This window comes from Trifolium pratense, linkage group LG2 (genome assembly GCF_020283565.1).
Source record: "Trifolium pratense cultivar HEN17-A07 linkage group LG2, ARS_RC_1.1, whole genome shotgun sequence".
Lineage (NCBI taxonomy): Eukaryota > Viridiplantae > Streptophyta > Magnoliopsida > Fabales > Fabaceae > Trifolium > Trifolium pratense.
Genome location: NC_060060.1, coordinates 9,757,670 through 9,775,828, shown reverse-complemented (window position 1 = coordinate 9,775,828; position 18,159 = coordinate 9,757,670). Strand labels below are relative to the sequence as shown.

At 33.3% G+C, this 18,159-nt stretch overlaps 1 protein-coding gene and 1 non-coding gene across 5 annotated transcripts; both read left to right on the top strand.

Annotated features, from left to right (window-relative positions):
- The first annotated feature begins 6,310 nt into the window (after nt 1-6,310).
- On the top strand, nt 6,311-15,427 carry LOC123905825 (putative pentatricopeptide repeat-containing protein At1g12700, mitochondrial). 4 transcript variants are annotated; one of them, XM_045955570.1, is made up of 5 exons: nt 6,311-7,769; nt 10,802-12,501; nt 12,614-14,190; nt 14,431-14,687; nt 15,156-15,427. In XM_045955570.1, exons 1-2 carry the CDS (start codon nt 6,409-6,411, stop codon nt 10,845-10,847), a joined length of 1,407 nt encoding a protein of 468 aa, XP_045811526.1. In that variant the 5' UTR covers nt 6,311-6,408; the 3' UTR covers nt 10,848-12,501; nt 12,614-14,190; nt 14,431-14,687; nt 15,156-15,427. The 4 variants fall into 4 exon arrangements, 2 of the variants coding, with proteins under 2 accessions (XP_045811526.1, XP_045811527.1); XR_006808537.1 differs by lacking the exon at nt 6,311-7,769 and having other exon boundaries at nt 11,509-12,501; nt 12,614-12,761; nt 14,034-14,190; XR_006808536.1 differs by lacking the exon at nt 6,311-7,769 and having other exon boundaries at nt 12,421-12,501; nt 12,588-12,761; nt 14,034-14,190.
- On the top strand, nt 10,551-10,636 carry LOC123912057. Its single transcript, XR_006810919.1, has one exon. It is a non-coding gene; the product is annotated as a small nucleolar RNA snoR118 (small nucleolar RNA).
- Nucleotides 15,428-18,159: the final 2,732 nt, after the last annotated feature.

Sequence of the window (18,159 nt, the reverse complement as noted above, 5' to 3'; positions counted from 1 at the left end):
AATTCATATATTGTCAATACAAGATATACAATTGCTACTTCTATTACTAGATGGAATTCAATAACAATTATTGTGTTCCATTTCAAACTCGATTTTAAGTCATTGCATAAGCTCTCATTATCAATGAAACAATTTTCATTCTAGATATGGGTTGACCTAAAATTATAGCCAATGTTCTAATTCTTTAAGCATCTCTATTTTCGAAAAATTGAGATTCAACATCTTGTATCATATACTTTTGATGTAGAAAATAGAAATTTTAACTTTCTATAACAATATGTGCATTATTGAAGTCTCACTTCATACTTTTGGTTTGACTCTTCCAAGAACTATTTACGTCATTTTTATTTAATGGTCTAACCATAGCCGTTCTACTTTGACAACCATTTTGTACTATTCAAATAAGAGGAATATAAATCTTATTTATATTATATCTCAAATCTTTGATAGTGCAAATTAATTCTCATTCAACTCAACAAATTCCGGTAGATATTCAAAACAATTTTGTCTATATCTATTCCATTATAATTTGTTAGATTGATCCTATGACCAACTTTTTGATCCATTGAGAAATTTATCATACTCTAAAGTTCTTTCAAAAGGATCTTACTTGAGATTAAATGATCACATCATTTATTATATATTCTATATCTAGACGTCAACTTGATGCTTCTAACAAGTATCCCTTTTCCAATCTAGTTATGGTAGGTTGTTCACAGTTTATAGTTCAAGACTTATAGTTTTCTCGCATTTGAGAACAATTCTCAATTTGTACCAATACAGAAACTCCTTTCTGAAAATCTTGTCCTTCATAAGGACAACTTAATATGTATTGTATTTCGAAATTCTAATTACAAAGATATGTAAGATATTATGACTAAATCATATTTAATTTGGTCTTTAATTAAATACGCTCTCTCACTATTTTACTCAAAAACAAATGACCCTCGACATTTGATTCGGAAAATCCCGTTGGAAGATTTTCTAGTGAGAATGAGATCCATATTTCACTTCGTTTTAAGTCAGCGTTGGGCTGATTACACAAAACTTAGTTATTTAGGTAGGAAACTCCTTTCCAATTGTATCTCATACAACTCTCATATCCTTTCTATTGGGTGAATAACACTTATTCTAATCCATCACATGGAATAACCCAATACTTGCTTCTAAAGTCATATAATCTTATTATATTTTCTTTAGTTAAGTTAGACCCATTAAATAGCGATCGGATAAATAAATTACCTCACCGCAACTTATCAATATTGACAATGCACTTCGCGTTGGCAAAACCTACATTGATCGATATTGATCTTGAAGGGCGCTATTTGTTGGAAAGCAATAAAACTTAATATAAATTCCTTTGAGGGCTTTTATTTAATTTGATCTCACCGGCTTATTTATCATATAAATCGTCACTCACATGCATCAACATACATAAATAAATAAAATGAAACAGTTATGGCCCATAGCGCATTTGTTCTCCCAAGCCAATGAGAGAACCTAATCTAACCTAAAACGATCTATACTTCTCCAAGCATGATCTCCAAGGTTGACCTCCATTGTTCTTCTTCTTCATAATATTACATAATAATATAAAAGAATACTCGTTTTACATACGAGGGAGTGGATGAGAAGAGAATATAGAGAATAGAGATAAGGCACGACACGCAGGCCGTATTTAAAAACCAAATGCAATAAAATAAATAAACTAAGGCCATAACCGATCATCAAATATAATAATAACAAACAAACTTTATTATTATTAAAGTCTCATAATTAATTAAATCCGGCGATTGATCAAATCAGGTAAGTTTGATTCAAATATTTAATTCACAATTAAATATTTCGAATCAAAATTTGCTAAAATAAATAACATTATTTTAAAGTAGAATTAAATCTTTTGACAATTCTCCAAATATGGAAAATTATTTAATCAAAACCCTTTTGAATAAAATATTTCCAAAATTGGTAATATTATCTTTTAAAACAATTTTAAAAGATATTTCTAGAGATTTGAAACGATTTCATAATTAAATATATTTGTCAAATATGGAAAATTATTTAATCAAAACCCTTTTGAATAAAATATTTCCAAAATTGATGATATTATCTTTTAAAACAATTTTAAAAGATATTTCTAGAATTTTGAAACGATTTCAAAATTAAATATATTTATCATCTACTTTTCGCATCAACACATGATACGTTTTGCAAATCCTAATTTTAATGACACAACATTTGTGCAACCCTTTCATGCCGTCAAAATTCCTTATGACCAAATTCAATCCAATTGATCAACATGTCATTGTTTCACCATACAAATGTCGGATTCCGAAACAAATGAACACGGTTCGCTTTAATTGAATAACTTTCATAATAATTTTAACGAAATTACTAACGGTATATCACATACACCATTTGGCATTACGGTTACTTATATCATATATAAGTTTATGGCCGTTCTTGATTGTGTAACCTTAGGACAATTAACATATCGCATGCTTCACCATACAAGTGTCGGATTCCGAAGCCGTTTCAATGTTAATTACCCAATTCATACACAAAACTTACATCACATGTAGGTATTGACCGTTCTTGTTCGTGTAACCTTAGGACAATCAACATATCGCATGCTCCACCATACAAGTGTCGGATTCCGGAGCCGTTTCAATGTTAATCATCCAATTTATACACAAACAACCGTCAAATTTTAATTACTCGATTTTAATCTTTTATTAACTGTTTTAATCATATTAAAACTGAATTCATGAATTTAAACAAACATCAATTCATGGTTTCGTAAGTGGCTCTGATACCACTGAAGGAAAATTGATACGATAAAAGCAGCGGAATTTTAAAATTTTCCTTTTGTGATCCTTACGAATGGTCATGAATTGTGTTTAGAGTTTTACCTTTTGGTTCGAAAACTCCCTTTAAATCACGAACGGCTATCGAACACTTCGAATCACGAACAAGGTCACGAACAAGAACCTCGAACCGTCACGAACAAGGTCACCACCAAGTCACCAACGAATTTGATCACAAGCGTTAAAGGTATAACGCCTCTAGCCAGTCCACACGAACAACAACCTTCAATGGAGTGCTAGCTCCAATGGTTTGAAGGGTTAGGAGAAAGGAGGCACAAAATAAGGATTAGGGTTTTTCACAAAAACTCTAGAAAGGTGATTAGGGTTTCTCAAGAGAGGAGAGAACAAAGGCTCATGAGAATGAGTAACAAAAGTGTGTAACTTTTTCTCCTTACCACAAGGGTTCTATTTATAGAACCACTTGCCATGGCAAAATTACACTAAAGCCCTTTTAACTAAATGGGCTATAGTGGGCGCCATTCTCATGTAAATATGTCTAGTACATATTTGCACCCCCTTCTTGCTACATCATACCATATGATGTAATGCTCATTTTAATTACCATAATACCCTTATCATATTTCCTTATTTCTCCAAGGTGCACCGTACCTTACGGTGTTCCAATCTCACTAGATTGTTCTTATGTGTGTGACCCTGTAGGTTTCCGTAACATTGACAATTATAATAAATCACTATTTATTACAATAAACAGTGAGCGGTATCTAGCAACACATCACTGCTACTCAAGTTACGAGAAATTAACATGTGATCTAAACATAACCTCTTGTGATAATATCAGTGTGTATAATTACCCCTTTGCCCTTTATGTCTATATTGAACACAAAACATACTTGGTGTCATCTTTGTCCAGTTCAATATTGGGCCCATGACATTTATCCTGTTATGCAGGATTGGCAAATTCCATCTACGTCACTACTGTCCCTCAGCATGCTTTGTGAAGTACCCATCAACTGCCTTTATGGTTATCCTGTTACGGACAACGTTAGATCAGCAACAAAGTACTTGACTCCACATCTAGGGTACAAAGTGGTTTCAGGTCTAAGGGCGGTTTACACCATTATCACCATGAGAGTAACTTATGACACTTTGCATAACTTTGCATGTAGTACTCTCATAGCGGGTCAATCCAGTATAAATATTACTCCTAATATTTATACCTACGTCAAGACTTGATAACTCCTTATCCCATGATCCATGAGATGTGATCATCAGTCTATCTTCATAATAGTCTTTATGCTTTAAGGTTATCCCCTTTACCTTAAAGCTCGACTACGGATACTTTAAGAATAGTGTCCTTATGTTTAATATTATCTCATGATTAAGTCACACTTAATTATTAAACGGACTTTCTATTCTAGGGACTTCATTATTTTGCAACCTTACAAATATAATAAAGAAATGCCATATTTATATTCAAACTCCTAAAGCAAATACTATGAAAATAGATTGGCTCTTAGGGCTTACTCCAACACTTTGTTTCTTTGCCATGTTGAAATTTAATTACCCCTTATAATTTTATATTGTTTGTTTCAGTTTTTATACAAGCACACTATGTGTTTGATAAAATATTTTAGATTCTAATCAGCATGTTTTCTTATAACCTTCTTCTCTTTCAAATTATACGCCCAAAGACTGAAACGAGAAATAGAAAAGAACAAGAATTGAAAAATATGTTGCTAGGGCATTCGATCAAGAAAGATTCTTAAGAAAGGTGAGATTTTGGGTTTAGACATTTTGTCAAAATATAAATTTAAGAGAGTGGTCCATCATGATGTCTAGTCATTCGCAGGATTTTCACGACAGTGGTCTCGTGCCTTTTAGCATTTTTCTATTCAGAATTGCTATATGGTGCGACAAACAAGGTCCGCGAATTGCACGAACACGTGCTTTGTGCGTGCAGTGTCTTTTTCCAATTGTTATGTGTTTTTTTAATAGAAATAAAATAAAATAAAAACTCATAACAATTGGAAAAGGAAACTGCACGCACAAAGCACGTGTTCGTGCAATTCGCGGGCCTTGTTTGTTGCCCCATATAACAATTCTGAATAGAAAAATGCTAAAAGGCACGAGATCACTGTCGTGAAAATCCCGCGAATGACTAGACATCGCGATGGACCACTCTCTTAAATTTATATTTTGACAAAATGTCTAAGCTAACCTTAAATTGTTTGTGGGATTACTAAGTTGAAAAGTCCGAGAACTAAATTTTGTATGACAAGTTATACTTAATATATCAAAATATAACCAAGATATTGGACTCAAAAAGTGGTTAATTTTTTATCACATTTCACTTATTTGTAGTCAAATTCTAGATTAACGAAGTTTCTTTCCGTTGAGGATTAAAAAAAAACTTAATTACACATTTATTTCCTTGTGTTTATTTTATGTTTTAAAATAGTCTCTTATGTTTTAAAAGTTTTTGTTAATTCTTTATGTTTTAAAAGTTTCAAACAAGAAAAAGTCAAATTCTCCACTTTTGACACAATAAGTTGTCTCATATACACCGAATGTCGTAATGCCAACCCACCTTCATATTTCTTCTTCTTTTGGTTGATCAATTAGAGGGGGTGATTTAGGATGAATTTTGATTCAAAATCACCTCTCTTGATCGTTTTTTTTATTTCTTTTTATTTAAATAAGTGATAATATTCAAATATTTTTAAGTTTCATTCGAATTTTCTTCGAGTTTTTTCATCTGGTGTTGTTTTAATCCGTCTTTGTGTGGTGTTTTGTTTTATCCCGTCTTAGTACGATGTTTTGTTTGTCCCGTCTTAGTACGGTGTTTGTTTTTGTTCAGATTTGCAGGTTTGCTTCGATCCAAATTCAGTGCAGATTCAATGAACTTAGCGTAGTCAACGTTGCAGATCTGGATGCATGACTATTCCGGACATTTGAATTTTATCATATCAACTATAGGCTTTGTCATAGACATTAGGCTGTTTTACGCAGATTCATCCTTATTATTTTTTAGCGAAATTGAATATGTAATGATTCTGATTAATGTATTTTCTATAAATTTGAATTAATGAATGAACATTGTTGCTTTTGAACAAAAAAAAGTTTCAAATTTTCGAAACTTAAGTCATCAATATAATTTTTTTTTTCGAATAAAGGGATCAATATAATTAAAAAGTTATGTAACAAATGGCCAGGTGACTGTTATGCCTAAAAAAAAGTATGAAAATAGAGTAAACTATTAAATACAGCTTGAAATTTTAAAATTCGTCAAATACCCCTTAAAATTTGAAAATAGGCAAATATCCCATGAAATTATAAAAAGTCAATCAAATTAGCCTTGACACTAGCAGTCAGAGTCCACGTCGAGAGTAATTTGATTGACGTTTTATAATTTCAGGGGATATTTTTCCGGAGTATTTAACTAATTTTGAAATTTGGGAGGTATTTGACATGATTCCCATTCGTGGAGATGGAGTAAAATCAAAAGTAGATCTAATCCAAAATCCAAAACATAGTTGCAGCATAAACCTCATTTCATTGCCTTCGTATTCCAACCGTTTGAATGTCATTTTCGGCGTTAAATTACGGCGGTGCTATCACTCTTTCCCCTTCGTCCAACAATTTGTGTTTTCCAATTCCCAATTTCAATCGTCGCCGATTACATCACAATCACAATATTGTTGTTAATGTTTCTTCATTTCAATCACCATCATCCGTTGTCAAATTCGGTAAGATGTTAACTTCCCTTGTTAGAAACAAGCAGTTTCACACTGCTATTTCCCTCTCTAATCAAATGGAACTCATTGGAATTCAACCTAACATTGTTGCTTTGAACATCTTAATCAATTGTTTCTGCCAACTTGGTCAACTCAATTTTGCATTTTCTGTATTGGCAAAAATTCTAAAGCTAGGTTATCAGCCTGATACAATAACAATGAATACACTTATCAAAGGCATGTGTCTTAGTGGTCAGGTTAAGAAAGCATTGGATTTTCATGATGACGTTATAGCAAAAGGATTTCACCTTGATCAAATTAGTTATGGTATCTTGATTAATGGGTTATGTAAAAAAGGAGAAACAACAGCTGCCCTGCAGTTGGTTACAAGGATTGAAGCGTTAATGGTTAAACCGGACGTGGTAATGTACAGCACGGTCATTCATAGTCTTTGCAAGGATAATCTTGTGAGTGATGCCTTTCATTTATATTCTCAAATGATTGTCAAGAATATTTATCCTGATGTTGTCACTTACAATAATTTAATATATGGTCTTAGCATTGTGGGTCAATTTAAAGAAGCTGTTGGTTTGTTAAATGAAATGTTGTTGAAAAACATCGGCCCAGATGTTTTTACGTTTAATACACTGATGGATGGTTTATCCAAGGAAGGAGAGGTAAGAAAGGTTAGAAATGTGTTAGCTGTTATGATAAAACAAGGTGTGAAACCAAATGTTGTTACTTATAATTCTTTAATGGATGGGTATTTCTCGGTTAACGAAGTAAACAAGGCCATATATGTGTTCAACGCTATTGCTCGAACGGAAGTGAAACCAAATGTTCGTAGTTACAATATCATGATTAATGGATTTTGCAAGAATAAAATGGTAGATGAAGCCATGAATCTTCTTGATGAGATGCATGATAGAGCCCTACCTGCTAATGTGATCACTTACAATTCTATATTGGATGCTTTGTGCAAAAGCCAGCAGATTGACAAAGCAATTGAATTATTAGCGAAGATCAAAGTCCAAGGAATTCAGCTAGATAGGATTACATACAGTATACTTGTCGATGGACTATTCGAAAATGGAAGATTTAAGGATGCGCTAGATATTTATCAGGATCTTTTGATTAAAGGCTACCATTTGGAAGTGAAGATGTATACTAAGATGATGCTAGAAAGCTGGAGCAAGATTGACCAAAGGTGATGCTAGAAAGCTGGTTTATTAAGATGTATGACCATACATTTCAATGAATTGTTGCAATTCATTGTCTTTCTCTTTGTACCTTGCTAATAATTTGTTAGACCATCTCCAATGGTGGTTCTTATTTTTTTAAGTATTAGTACCTAATAAGTACTCCTATTGGAGCAAAATCAAAATAGTACCTAATAAGTACTAGTTCTAAAATAAGACTTGATACCTATATCATTTTTGTGGGACCCATTTATAATGATGTAGAGTTAGAGCATCCACAATGGAGCTACTCATTTTTGAGTACTTAAGTGGACCCCACATGTACACATCACTCATTTATAATTTTTTTAATAATAGTACACAATAAGTACTAAATCCCTCCAACCCAAAACCTCTTCAAAAGTTCTAAAATGGTCCCACTAATAGCACATTTATCCAATAACTCAACATCATTTTAAATGGGTCCCACAAAAATTATTTAGGTACTATGTCTTATTGTAGAACTAGTACCTATTAGGTACAATTTTGTTTTTGCTCCAATGGGAGTACCTATTAGGTACTAGTACTTAAAAATATAAGTACCACCATTGGAGATGGTTAGATGTGTTATTGGTGGGATCTATTTAAAACTTTTTAATAATTGTTGGGTTGGAGGGATTGAATACTTATTAGACTACCCACAATGGTTTCAACACCATTTTATATTCAACACCCACTTTTTCACTCCACATCATTTTCTCTTTCTTCCACCTAATCATTCAACACACATTCAACTTTTACCCTCTCCAATGGTTTTTATATTCAACACCATACCCCACCACTTTCTCTACCCCACCACTTTCTATTTCATATTCTTATTTAAATTTTAATTTTTGTTTTTATGATTAAATAACATTATAATTATCGATTAAAATTAAATTAAAATAATACACTTAACAAAATTTATTTAAATATTTTTTTTTATTTTCTTAATTTAAAATGCAATACATCACACAAATAACGTAATTAGTACGATACAAATTAACTTAAAATGCAATACAACACACAAGTTACGTAATTAATACGATGCAAACTAACTTAAAATACGAAACAACACACAAATACGAAACAAATCATTAACCATCGGCATGTAACCATTAAACGGGGGTGTTTGAGATGGATTTCTCAGCATAGTTCCATAATATGGATGAAAATTTGGAACAAAGGATGATTGGTTGAAATTTGGTGTTAAACCAAAATTAGGTGTGTTTTGAGGATATTGATTGAAAAATTGATTTGAATTTTGATAATTGTTGGGATTTTGATAATTGTTGGGGTTTTGATAATTGTTGGAGTTTTGAGAATTGTTGGGATTTTGAGAATTGTTGGGATAATTAGAAGAATTGTTGGGATCCATTTCACTAAAAAAGATTAAAACTTCAAAAGAAAGACTAATTAGAAAGTTAATAATAGATAAAGATAGTGAAAAATTTGGTTTTTTTTTTCTGTGTCCAAATGAAATGAACCAAGTCTCTATTTGTAGAGAAAAAAAAATCACGAATTTTGGTATAAAAATTAAAAATTAAAAAATTAATTTTCAATGAAATAATTGAGTTCAAAGGATAAAAATCATAAAAATCCACCGGACCAATCAGCAGCAGCCACGTGTCACCTTTTATCCAAAACACATCTCTCTCTCCGCGTTTTTCTTTGCCCAGCTGCAGGTCCCGCGCGTGTGCCACACGCGCCTGTCACAGGCTGAATAAGCGCGCGCCACGTGTCCCTTTTGCAGAGTTGAATTGTTTCATCATCTCTTGCATCCACATGTGTTTCAACTGCTGCCATACAATGGTTTCAACTGCTATTTTGGTGTTGAATTTCAAATTCAACATACCATTGTACTCAGTCTTAGGTACTACTATTAAAAAATTATAAATGAGTGATGTGTACACGTGGGGCCGGATTAAGTATCAAAAAATGAGGAGCTCCATTGTGGATGCTCTTATATATTTCTGACTTCACTACTTCAGAACTTTTCTATTATTCTAGTTTGATTTTTTAATACTTTATAGTGTGCTCAAACTTCATCTCCTAGCATTGTTGTGAGCTTTGATATTTACAATTATTGTTTCTGTCATCATAGTGTTTGATTGTCTATTATGCAGAAAGTGTTTTTATTGGTAAATGTGTTATATTTTTATATGCTTTTTCTCTACATGAATATGATGAAATTTTAGTTCAAATTTTGATTGGTTTAATAAGATTTAGTTGATTGGGTTATCAGTACTGAAAAAATTAAGCTTTTTACACTGAAATTTCTTGTTGGAGTAAATTGTTTCTTATCTGCCCAATGATGTATAAATTAACTATTGAGCGGTTACACGGTTTTGTTCACAACTTGATCTGCATTCCTCTCTCTCTCTCTCTCTCTCTCTCTCTCTCTCTCTCTCTCTCTCTCTCTATCTCTCTCTCTCTCTCTCTCTCTCTCTCTCTCTCTGTGTGTGTGTGTGTGTGTGTGTGTGTGTGTGTGTGTGTGTCTGTCTGCGGGCATGCGTGCATGCTTTTGTGTTTGTGTTTGGTTTTGTTGGGAATGCAAGAAAGTTGTGAATGAGACCAGTGATGAAAACTGTGGATGATTCTAAGCTATGAGATCTGAGGGCTTTAGGTTTTATCTTTTCTGTTTTTGTGGTTAGAGTCTGAAAATCAGATTTTAGTTGGTCAAGAATCTCAATTTCTCATTTGTGATAATTAGTTTTTAATCTATATAGATCCTTGTTTTGCTTTCCCTTTGTTATCCTTTGATATTTTTAGTGAATGATGATATGCACTGGGCTCTGAGCAGTTTTTAACTGCACTATTGATGGAAATGCTTAGCCTTGAAAGCTTTATCTGACGCATTTCTTCAAACTCTTATATTTATCCTAGTTCATTGGAGTACCACTTGCTTGATCACAATACACATTAAAATACATATTATTTTATTAAAAATACACATTATGTACATCATTCTTCTTATTATATTTATGCACTTATGTGTGTGTACTTATTGTTTCTTAATTAGGGTTGCGACAAAGGAAGCGCTGATCCATTCTTTGATGGTATTATGATAGTCCTTCCATGATCGCTGGTTTTTGCACACATATTTGATGCTGGAATGGTTGGTCTCTTATATAATTTGAGGCTATTAGATAAACCATTAATTTGTTTGGCTTTCTTGTGGGGTTTGCATGCATTTACTTTATTTTTTTTAATTACTTTATTCCACATTTTAATTGGAGAGTTTGTAATTCACTTAAACTCTTTGAAGTATGCACTTTTAAAGATTACACTGTTTGGAAAGTTTTTGCATTAGTTTTCTGTTTCTAAATAAACTGTTGCATATTGTTATTGTTCATGATTGATTTTTTGTAGATGTATACGTCTTTTTTGGTTTTGCAATTTTGGCTCCTCATATATTTCAGAAAAATGAATTGTGTGCTATATTTTGTTACCCTATGATGTACAAATAGACTATTGACACTAGTAGAAAAATGACTTTTGGCTAAGAGATTCCACTACTGGTATGTGAATACCAGTAGTTAAAACCATTTGACCAAAGGATTCCACTACTGATATTTGAATATCAGTAGTGAAAAGTTCATAGACAAGGGATTTCACTACCGGTTTTCTTAAATCAGTAGTGAAAAGTAGACACGGTGGCAATGTTGTAATTACGTTGAAATTTGTTTTAATTGGATTTCACTACTGATTTGGTCTTCAACCGTAGTGGAATCCCTATTAGTGTTCATCATATTGTTCATTCATTCATTCCCAATCCCTAACATATATGTTACGCGAAGCCAAAACGAGAACGAAATTCCCAAATCGCCAAATCCCTAAAAATCAAAACACTCACTCCAAGTTCTTCAATCATTCTCCAATCTCTTCACCTTAAATTACTCGATCCAATCATGTAATCGTCCCATCGAGAGAAGCATCGAACCCTAGATCGGCCGACCCTGCGAGAGAAGTCCACCCAGCTTGACGCGAGAGATCTAGTCGGTTTTTGGAGTTTTGATTTCGCCAAAGCTTGACGCGAAACCCTAGACGGCCACCCAGCTTTCATTCGAGAAAGGTGATAACAAAACTCTAGATCTAAGTCGATTTTAGTCGTCCTGTAAATTTTTGTGCGTCCGTCTACTTTCTGCAATTTTTTACTCTGCGCGCATTTCAGTTTATGTTTCAATCTGGTTTCAAGAATCTCTTGTTTGTCCAATTAATTTTGATCAACTGTTTCTTATCAAAGGGAGTTTGTCGGCGAGTCCATATTTGAAATGAAGACAATATCATAATTTTGTCGGTCTGAACATATGCAATTCAGTTTTATGGTTTGGGATTTCACGTAATAAGCCCAATGGTGACCGTATTCTTTTGGTGAATAAGTTAGCCTGACTTTCACCCTCACCGAATTTGTGTCATTGGTAATTCAATATAAACGTCGAGTGTCTTGAGCTCCTTCACTCACATGTTAATGATTCCAGTCCTTGTGAAACCAGCTTTCATCATTCATAAATAAATTATGTAAAATTTTTATTTTGATTAAGTTTTGGGGGAATATATATTTCTGCCTACCCAAAAAATCTACATATAATATTGAATTGCAAGTTATTTTGAGCACAAAATATCTGATTAAAATAGCACTAAAGGCTTCTCTATTAAAAATTCTAAACTTTTAAGTTGGGCTTACTGTGATAGCAGCAAGCCAGGCCGTTCTACTACAAGGTATTCGTTTAATCTCGCCTTACTCCATCAAATAATATTGTTAGTTCAGTTTTCATTGCTTACATGGTTGCATCCTTACTTTATAGTGAAAGATGGGTTCTTCATTTAACAGCAGAATATGCAGAGAATATAATCGCTCAAACGGGACTCAAGAAGCCATCAGACGTTATATTGAATAAAGTGGCTGAAGAGCTTTTCCAAGAGTTTCGAAGTACAGGTGCTAATATATCACAGCCCTTTTTCAAGAAGGCCCATAGATGGTAAGTAAATCTGACTTTTCAAGAAGGCCCTTTTTCAAGAAGGCCCATAGATGGTAAGTAAATCTGACTTTTCTGCGATTTCACATGTCATGGACATATATAATATTTCTAGCGTTACATTCGATTGTTAGATAGAGCCTTGAGACCCGAGAGAACTATCTCAAGTTCTAGATTATAGCTTATGTAGCACCGACACCTCACATGAACCTCCTTGTTGATCCTGCTACAGCAGATTAAGTAACGAGCTAAGCAAAACTAAAAATTTACTAGGTTAGTGTTGAGCCGATGAAACAAATTTTTGCTCAAGATTTTGGCTTTTTATTAACTGCTGGACCCATTTTCCAAAACTTAGAAATCGTAGTTGAGCACAAGCTGAAAGGATTTAGGAGAAAATTCAGTCGGCTGCCATTTTGTGAAAAAGAGAGATATCAGTCCTTGTTAAACCATTCTGCACATAACCTGAAATTACAGTGTTCCAAAGAGAGAAGTTGGTGGAATCAAGCCAACATCTGTTCTTGAACTGACTTTCTCACCAATAACAACCAACTCTCTTAAAACCTTAACAGAACATTCAGTCTCACCACTGAAAGTATTTCCCGATATCATAGCATTTAAGCTATAAAATCTGGATTACTAACCATCCTGAATAACCTTGCTGTGTTGCAGGTTAGTTTTTGTTTGTTGCAGATTAGTTTTCGTTATTCGGTTACTTAACCTGTTGTAGCAGGTTAAACAAAGAGGTCCATGTTTTGGACTAGGAGCATGTTAAGATAATAATAATTAACCCCTTTCTTTACAATGTTTTGGTTGATCGTTGCTTAGTATTTGATGTATATTTAGGCCTTGTTTGGATAGTTAAGCGCTTATCATATCATATAAGTACTTATGTTTACGCATTTCTTTAACAAAAGATAATTCTTTCGCGGGGTGGGTGAGGGGGGAGTGTTTGGGAGATAAACCATTTGTCTCCCTGTCCATCAACTTAAGCTTTTGGAGAGTTTGTACTGTGAATGGTTTTTTGTTTTGGGTGGGGGAAGGAGTAAGGAATTGATGTACAATGGGACACACTAACTTGATGATTAGTATGACTGTCTTTATGCTAGTAATTTTAGTTTCGTACTGGTGTGATACACTGGTAAAAGCCAATCTAACTTCATGATTGCACACTGACGTTCTTTCTAACTTGATGATAATTTTTGTTGACAAGATTATAAATTTATCACAATTGACTTTCTATTAACATGTTAATGTCTTAATTAATGAAATGAACAGGAAGGACCTGAAGTTTTAAAAAGGTCTATGGCTACACCATTGCCTGTATTGTACGTGGACGATGGAAAAGCAGTTTTACGCTTCTCTGAAATTTTTGGTATTCAGGAACCTCCTCGAAAGGGAGAGAAGAAAGAGCGTCGGCATTCCACTCCTAGAGGTATATATATACTTAGAGAAAGCATGTTTACCTGAATTTTGATTGCAAATGTTGGAATCTGTTGAAATTTTCCGAGAGGTATGACTTAAGTAGTTTTCACAATTTTGTGCTGTTTATGAATAATTTAATTTATAACTGGCATTGGTGCGATTTGAATGACAAAATGAGATGCTCTCTTTATGCGGTGTATTACAATATGGCTTCTGTCCTAATTGGCTGTTTTTTCACTTGTATTTCCAGATAGATACAAGTCTTTGGATTTATCTGATGATATTGTAGAAGAGGACGAAGAGGAGTTCCTTAAAAGCTTCTCTCAAAGTCTCACACTTAGTAAACAGGTTTGGATGGAGATATGTTGCTAATGACAAACACTATTCAAATCGAAAAACTTCTCAGCAACTGAAATCAAACTCAAAAAAACGCTCAGCTCATGGTGTCAAAATTTTTCATTCGCAACCTGCACTGAAACTGCAGACCATGAAATTGAAGTTGAGCAAGTAAGAATTTTTCATTTGAAGGATGGGGTCTTGGTAATATAATTTTTTGTATGTTGAATGTTTTGCCTGGATTTGAGACGTGAACTTAGTTTGTATATTATGTTTTCAAAATCAAGTTTTCTGCTGAATCTTAGATGCAAGCTTGTTTGATGTTGGGGCACCTGTTTGTGTGGTTACTTGATATTTGATACTCCCTATGATCATCATTGTTTGTAAAATATGTCACATTCCACAACGTGCCCATAATCAGTCACCAATATGCTAAGTCTCTAGCCCAATCTTTTATCAGTCAGTTGGCTTTATAAATATTAATGTTGGCTTTGCTCATGTCACTTATCAAGTTCCTGTGAAACCTTAATTTATTTGCATGTGTATGGTCTATGCTTTTTATTTGTCCTTTAATATCTGCTTTTCATATGTGCATTGTAGATATTTCATGTCTTTATATTCTTACTAACTCTTTTGCAGTAAAGATATTGCAAATTTTCACCGGCCTAGAGCACTATGGTATCCCCATGACAACGAGGTGGCCGTTAAACAACAAGGGAAATTACCAACACAAGGATCCATGAAAATTATTATGAAAAGCTTGGGTGGCAAAGGGTGTAAATTGCATGTTGGTGCTGAAGAAACTCTCTCTTCTGTTAAAGCAAAAGCTTCCAAAAAGCTAGGTTGTCAATTTTTCTTCTCTTTTCTGTTGTAAAATTTCTTATTTCAATAATAAAATATATAAGCTGTAATTTTTGTTCTGTTCCATGATGTTTTTCTTTTCCGTGTCTTTTGGGACTTATTCTTCTCTTTAGTTATACTTAAGCCTCTTGTTCATGTGACAATATCATAATGCACAGGAAGCTACAAAAAAACGAAAAATAAAATAAAATAAAACTAACATACCACTACTGGTATTTATAATAAACAGACGTGAAAACTAAGCATACCACTACGGGTAAAGGTAATGACCCGTAGTGGAATCCCCATTTCTTTAAAAAAAAAACTGGAAAATCATACATACCACTACGGATATGTGTAAATACCCGTAGTGGAATCCCCATGATATATATTAAAAAAATTTGAAACCATACATACCACTACTGGTATTCATTATAACCGACGTGGAATCTCATACATACCACTACGGGTAATTGGAAAAACAGACGTGGAAAGTCCATAATTTTAAATAATAATTAAAGAAGAAATTAGGATACCACGACGGGTATTAAAAGACCCGACGTGGAAAGTCTGGACTTACAACGACGCCAGCATTCACTACAGCCACGGCCAGTAGTGGAAAGTCTGTTTGGTCAGTAGTGGAATCCCCTTTCTGCACTAGTGTGAGTGGCTACATGGTATTGTTTATCGCCTGACGTGCACCATTGCCGCTGGCATTCTTTCTCTCTTTCTTTCTTGGTTACTCTCTCTTTTTCTATCTATCTATCTATCTATCTATCCTTTCATACATACATACATACATACATACATACATACATACATACATACATACATACATACATACATACATACATACATATTGAGATGGTGCACGAAGGTTGTGAACATGCCATTGTCATAAGCTCCATATGATTTATACTTAGCTATGAGATCCGAGGGTTTTTGGTGCATTCAAATACTTAGCGGTGAATGGGCTTGGAGTTGGGATTGGACGGAGGATTTGACCACATCAGATGTCGTCGAATTATCAGAGTTAAAAGAAGTGCTTCAAGGCATTAAACCGAACTCTATTGAAGATGACAGACGTAGATGGACACCAGACCCTTCAGGTATCTTTTTAGTTAAGTCTTGTTACAATCTTATAATTTCTAACAACCTTTCTGAAACACTGGACGACAACCTTGTGAGGGCTCTAAATGAACTATGGTTGAACGATATTCCATCTAAGATAGGTGTTTTGGCTGGCGCTTATTGTGTAACAAATTGGCCACGAGGGAGGAACTGTTTAATAATGGGATCATTACTGATGTTATTAATAAGTCTTGTGTGTTCTGTTGTTGCATATCTGAAAGCCACACACATCTTTTTTCCGAATGTCCCTTGATGAGTAGCTTATGGAACGCTATTTATGACTGGCTCGACTTTTGTCCCGCTACGCAAGAAGCTGGATGGGCGCACTAAATTGCTTTTGGTGAACCCCTTAAAGCTAGCAAATTTAAGAAGGTGAGACAATTGGTTTTGTGTGCTACAACTTGGAGTATTTGGAATCTTAGAAATAATGTTATTTTTAAAGGTGCTTCAATTATTCTAAGTAATGTAGTAGATAAAATTAAAGATTTTTCTTGGTTTTGGTTTGTTAGTAGGAGTGGAAGGAATTTATGTTATTCTTATACCAATTAGTGTACTAATCCTTTAAATTGCCTTCAAAGCATTTAAAACTCTCTTTTGTATTGGTTGAAGTACCCTTAGTACTTCATTTTTATAACACCATTTTGCTTAGAAAAAAAAATGTATGATGTGTCAGGTTATGTTCGATTTTTCAAATACCCTCAATTACTTGAACATATATGCAAAAAAACCAAGTGTGAAAATAACAATAACCTGGATCATATATATATCACTTTGCATCCAAACTATAAATAACGGGTCTTCCACCAAGTATGAAATATTAAGTTTGACCTAATCGTAAGACTCCATTAAATACAAGATACTATTATGAAATTATTTATATCAAGCTTTATTGTGAAGTGAGATAACATTAACACATATGTAAGAAGATTGATGTCAATGTCAATATATTACGGGTCTTGAATATGAGATATCAAGTCTTCACATATGTGTAAATATATTAAGAGCAATATTTATATTGGATATTGACCCCGTGAGAATATACACAATGTGTTTTGTAAGTATCATATATGTTATTCTCATAGTAATAGTGGTGTATACAACTCTTTGATTTAAAACCATTATGGACCCCTAGATGTGAAGTCGAATGCTTTGAGCATATATATGACGTCGTTTAATTGTTGTCTGTAATAAGATGATTTAAAAGTCGGTTGATGAATACTCCACAAATATGCTGAGGCAAATGAGTGATATTGATGAGATTTTTCCCTTGATCGAGTATTGAAGTTGGATTAAGTATATTCAGGTATCAAATAATATAATAATTGGACTATAAAAGGATGACATATAATATGTCATTGTGTTCAATTTAGATTTAAAGGCAAATAAATAATTATACACATAATCTTTATTACATAAAGAAATACGTAAATCACATGATATTCTTGTCACTTGGGAGTTGAGACTAAATCTTAGAATTTCTTTTAAAAAAATAGGGGAGAGAGAAAAGAAAAAGGTGAAGATTTTTACCAATATACCCTTAATTTTAAAGATGAAATGTCAAAATACTGTTAGAGTGTGTTTGGATGAAGTAATTAGAAATTTAAAGGATTTGAAATTCTAAGCAATTCAAATGATTATTATATTTGAATTACATTCATTTTTAAATGTGTGT

Bases quoted from the DNA above. Each gene is read 5' to 3' on its own strand.
- LOC123905825 (XM_045955570.1), top strand. From the start codon at position 6,409: ATGTCATTTTCGGCGTTAAATTACGGCGGTGCTATCACTCTTTCCCCT. The intron at 7,770-10,801 runs GTGATGCTAGAA...TTTCTTAATTAG, and splicing joins TGGAGCAAGATTGACCAAAG to GGTTGCGACAAAGGAAGCGC.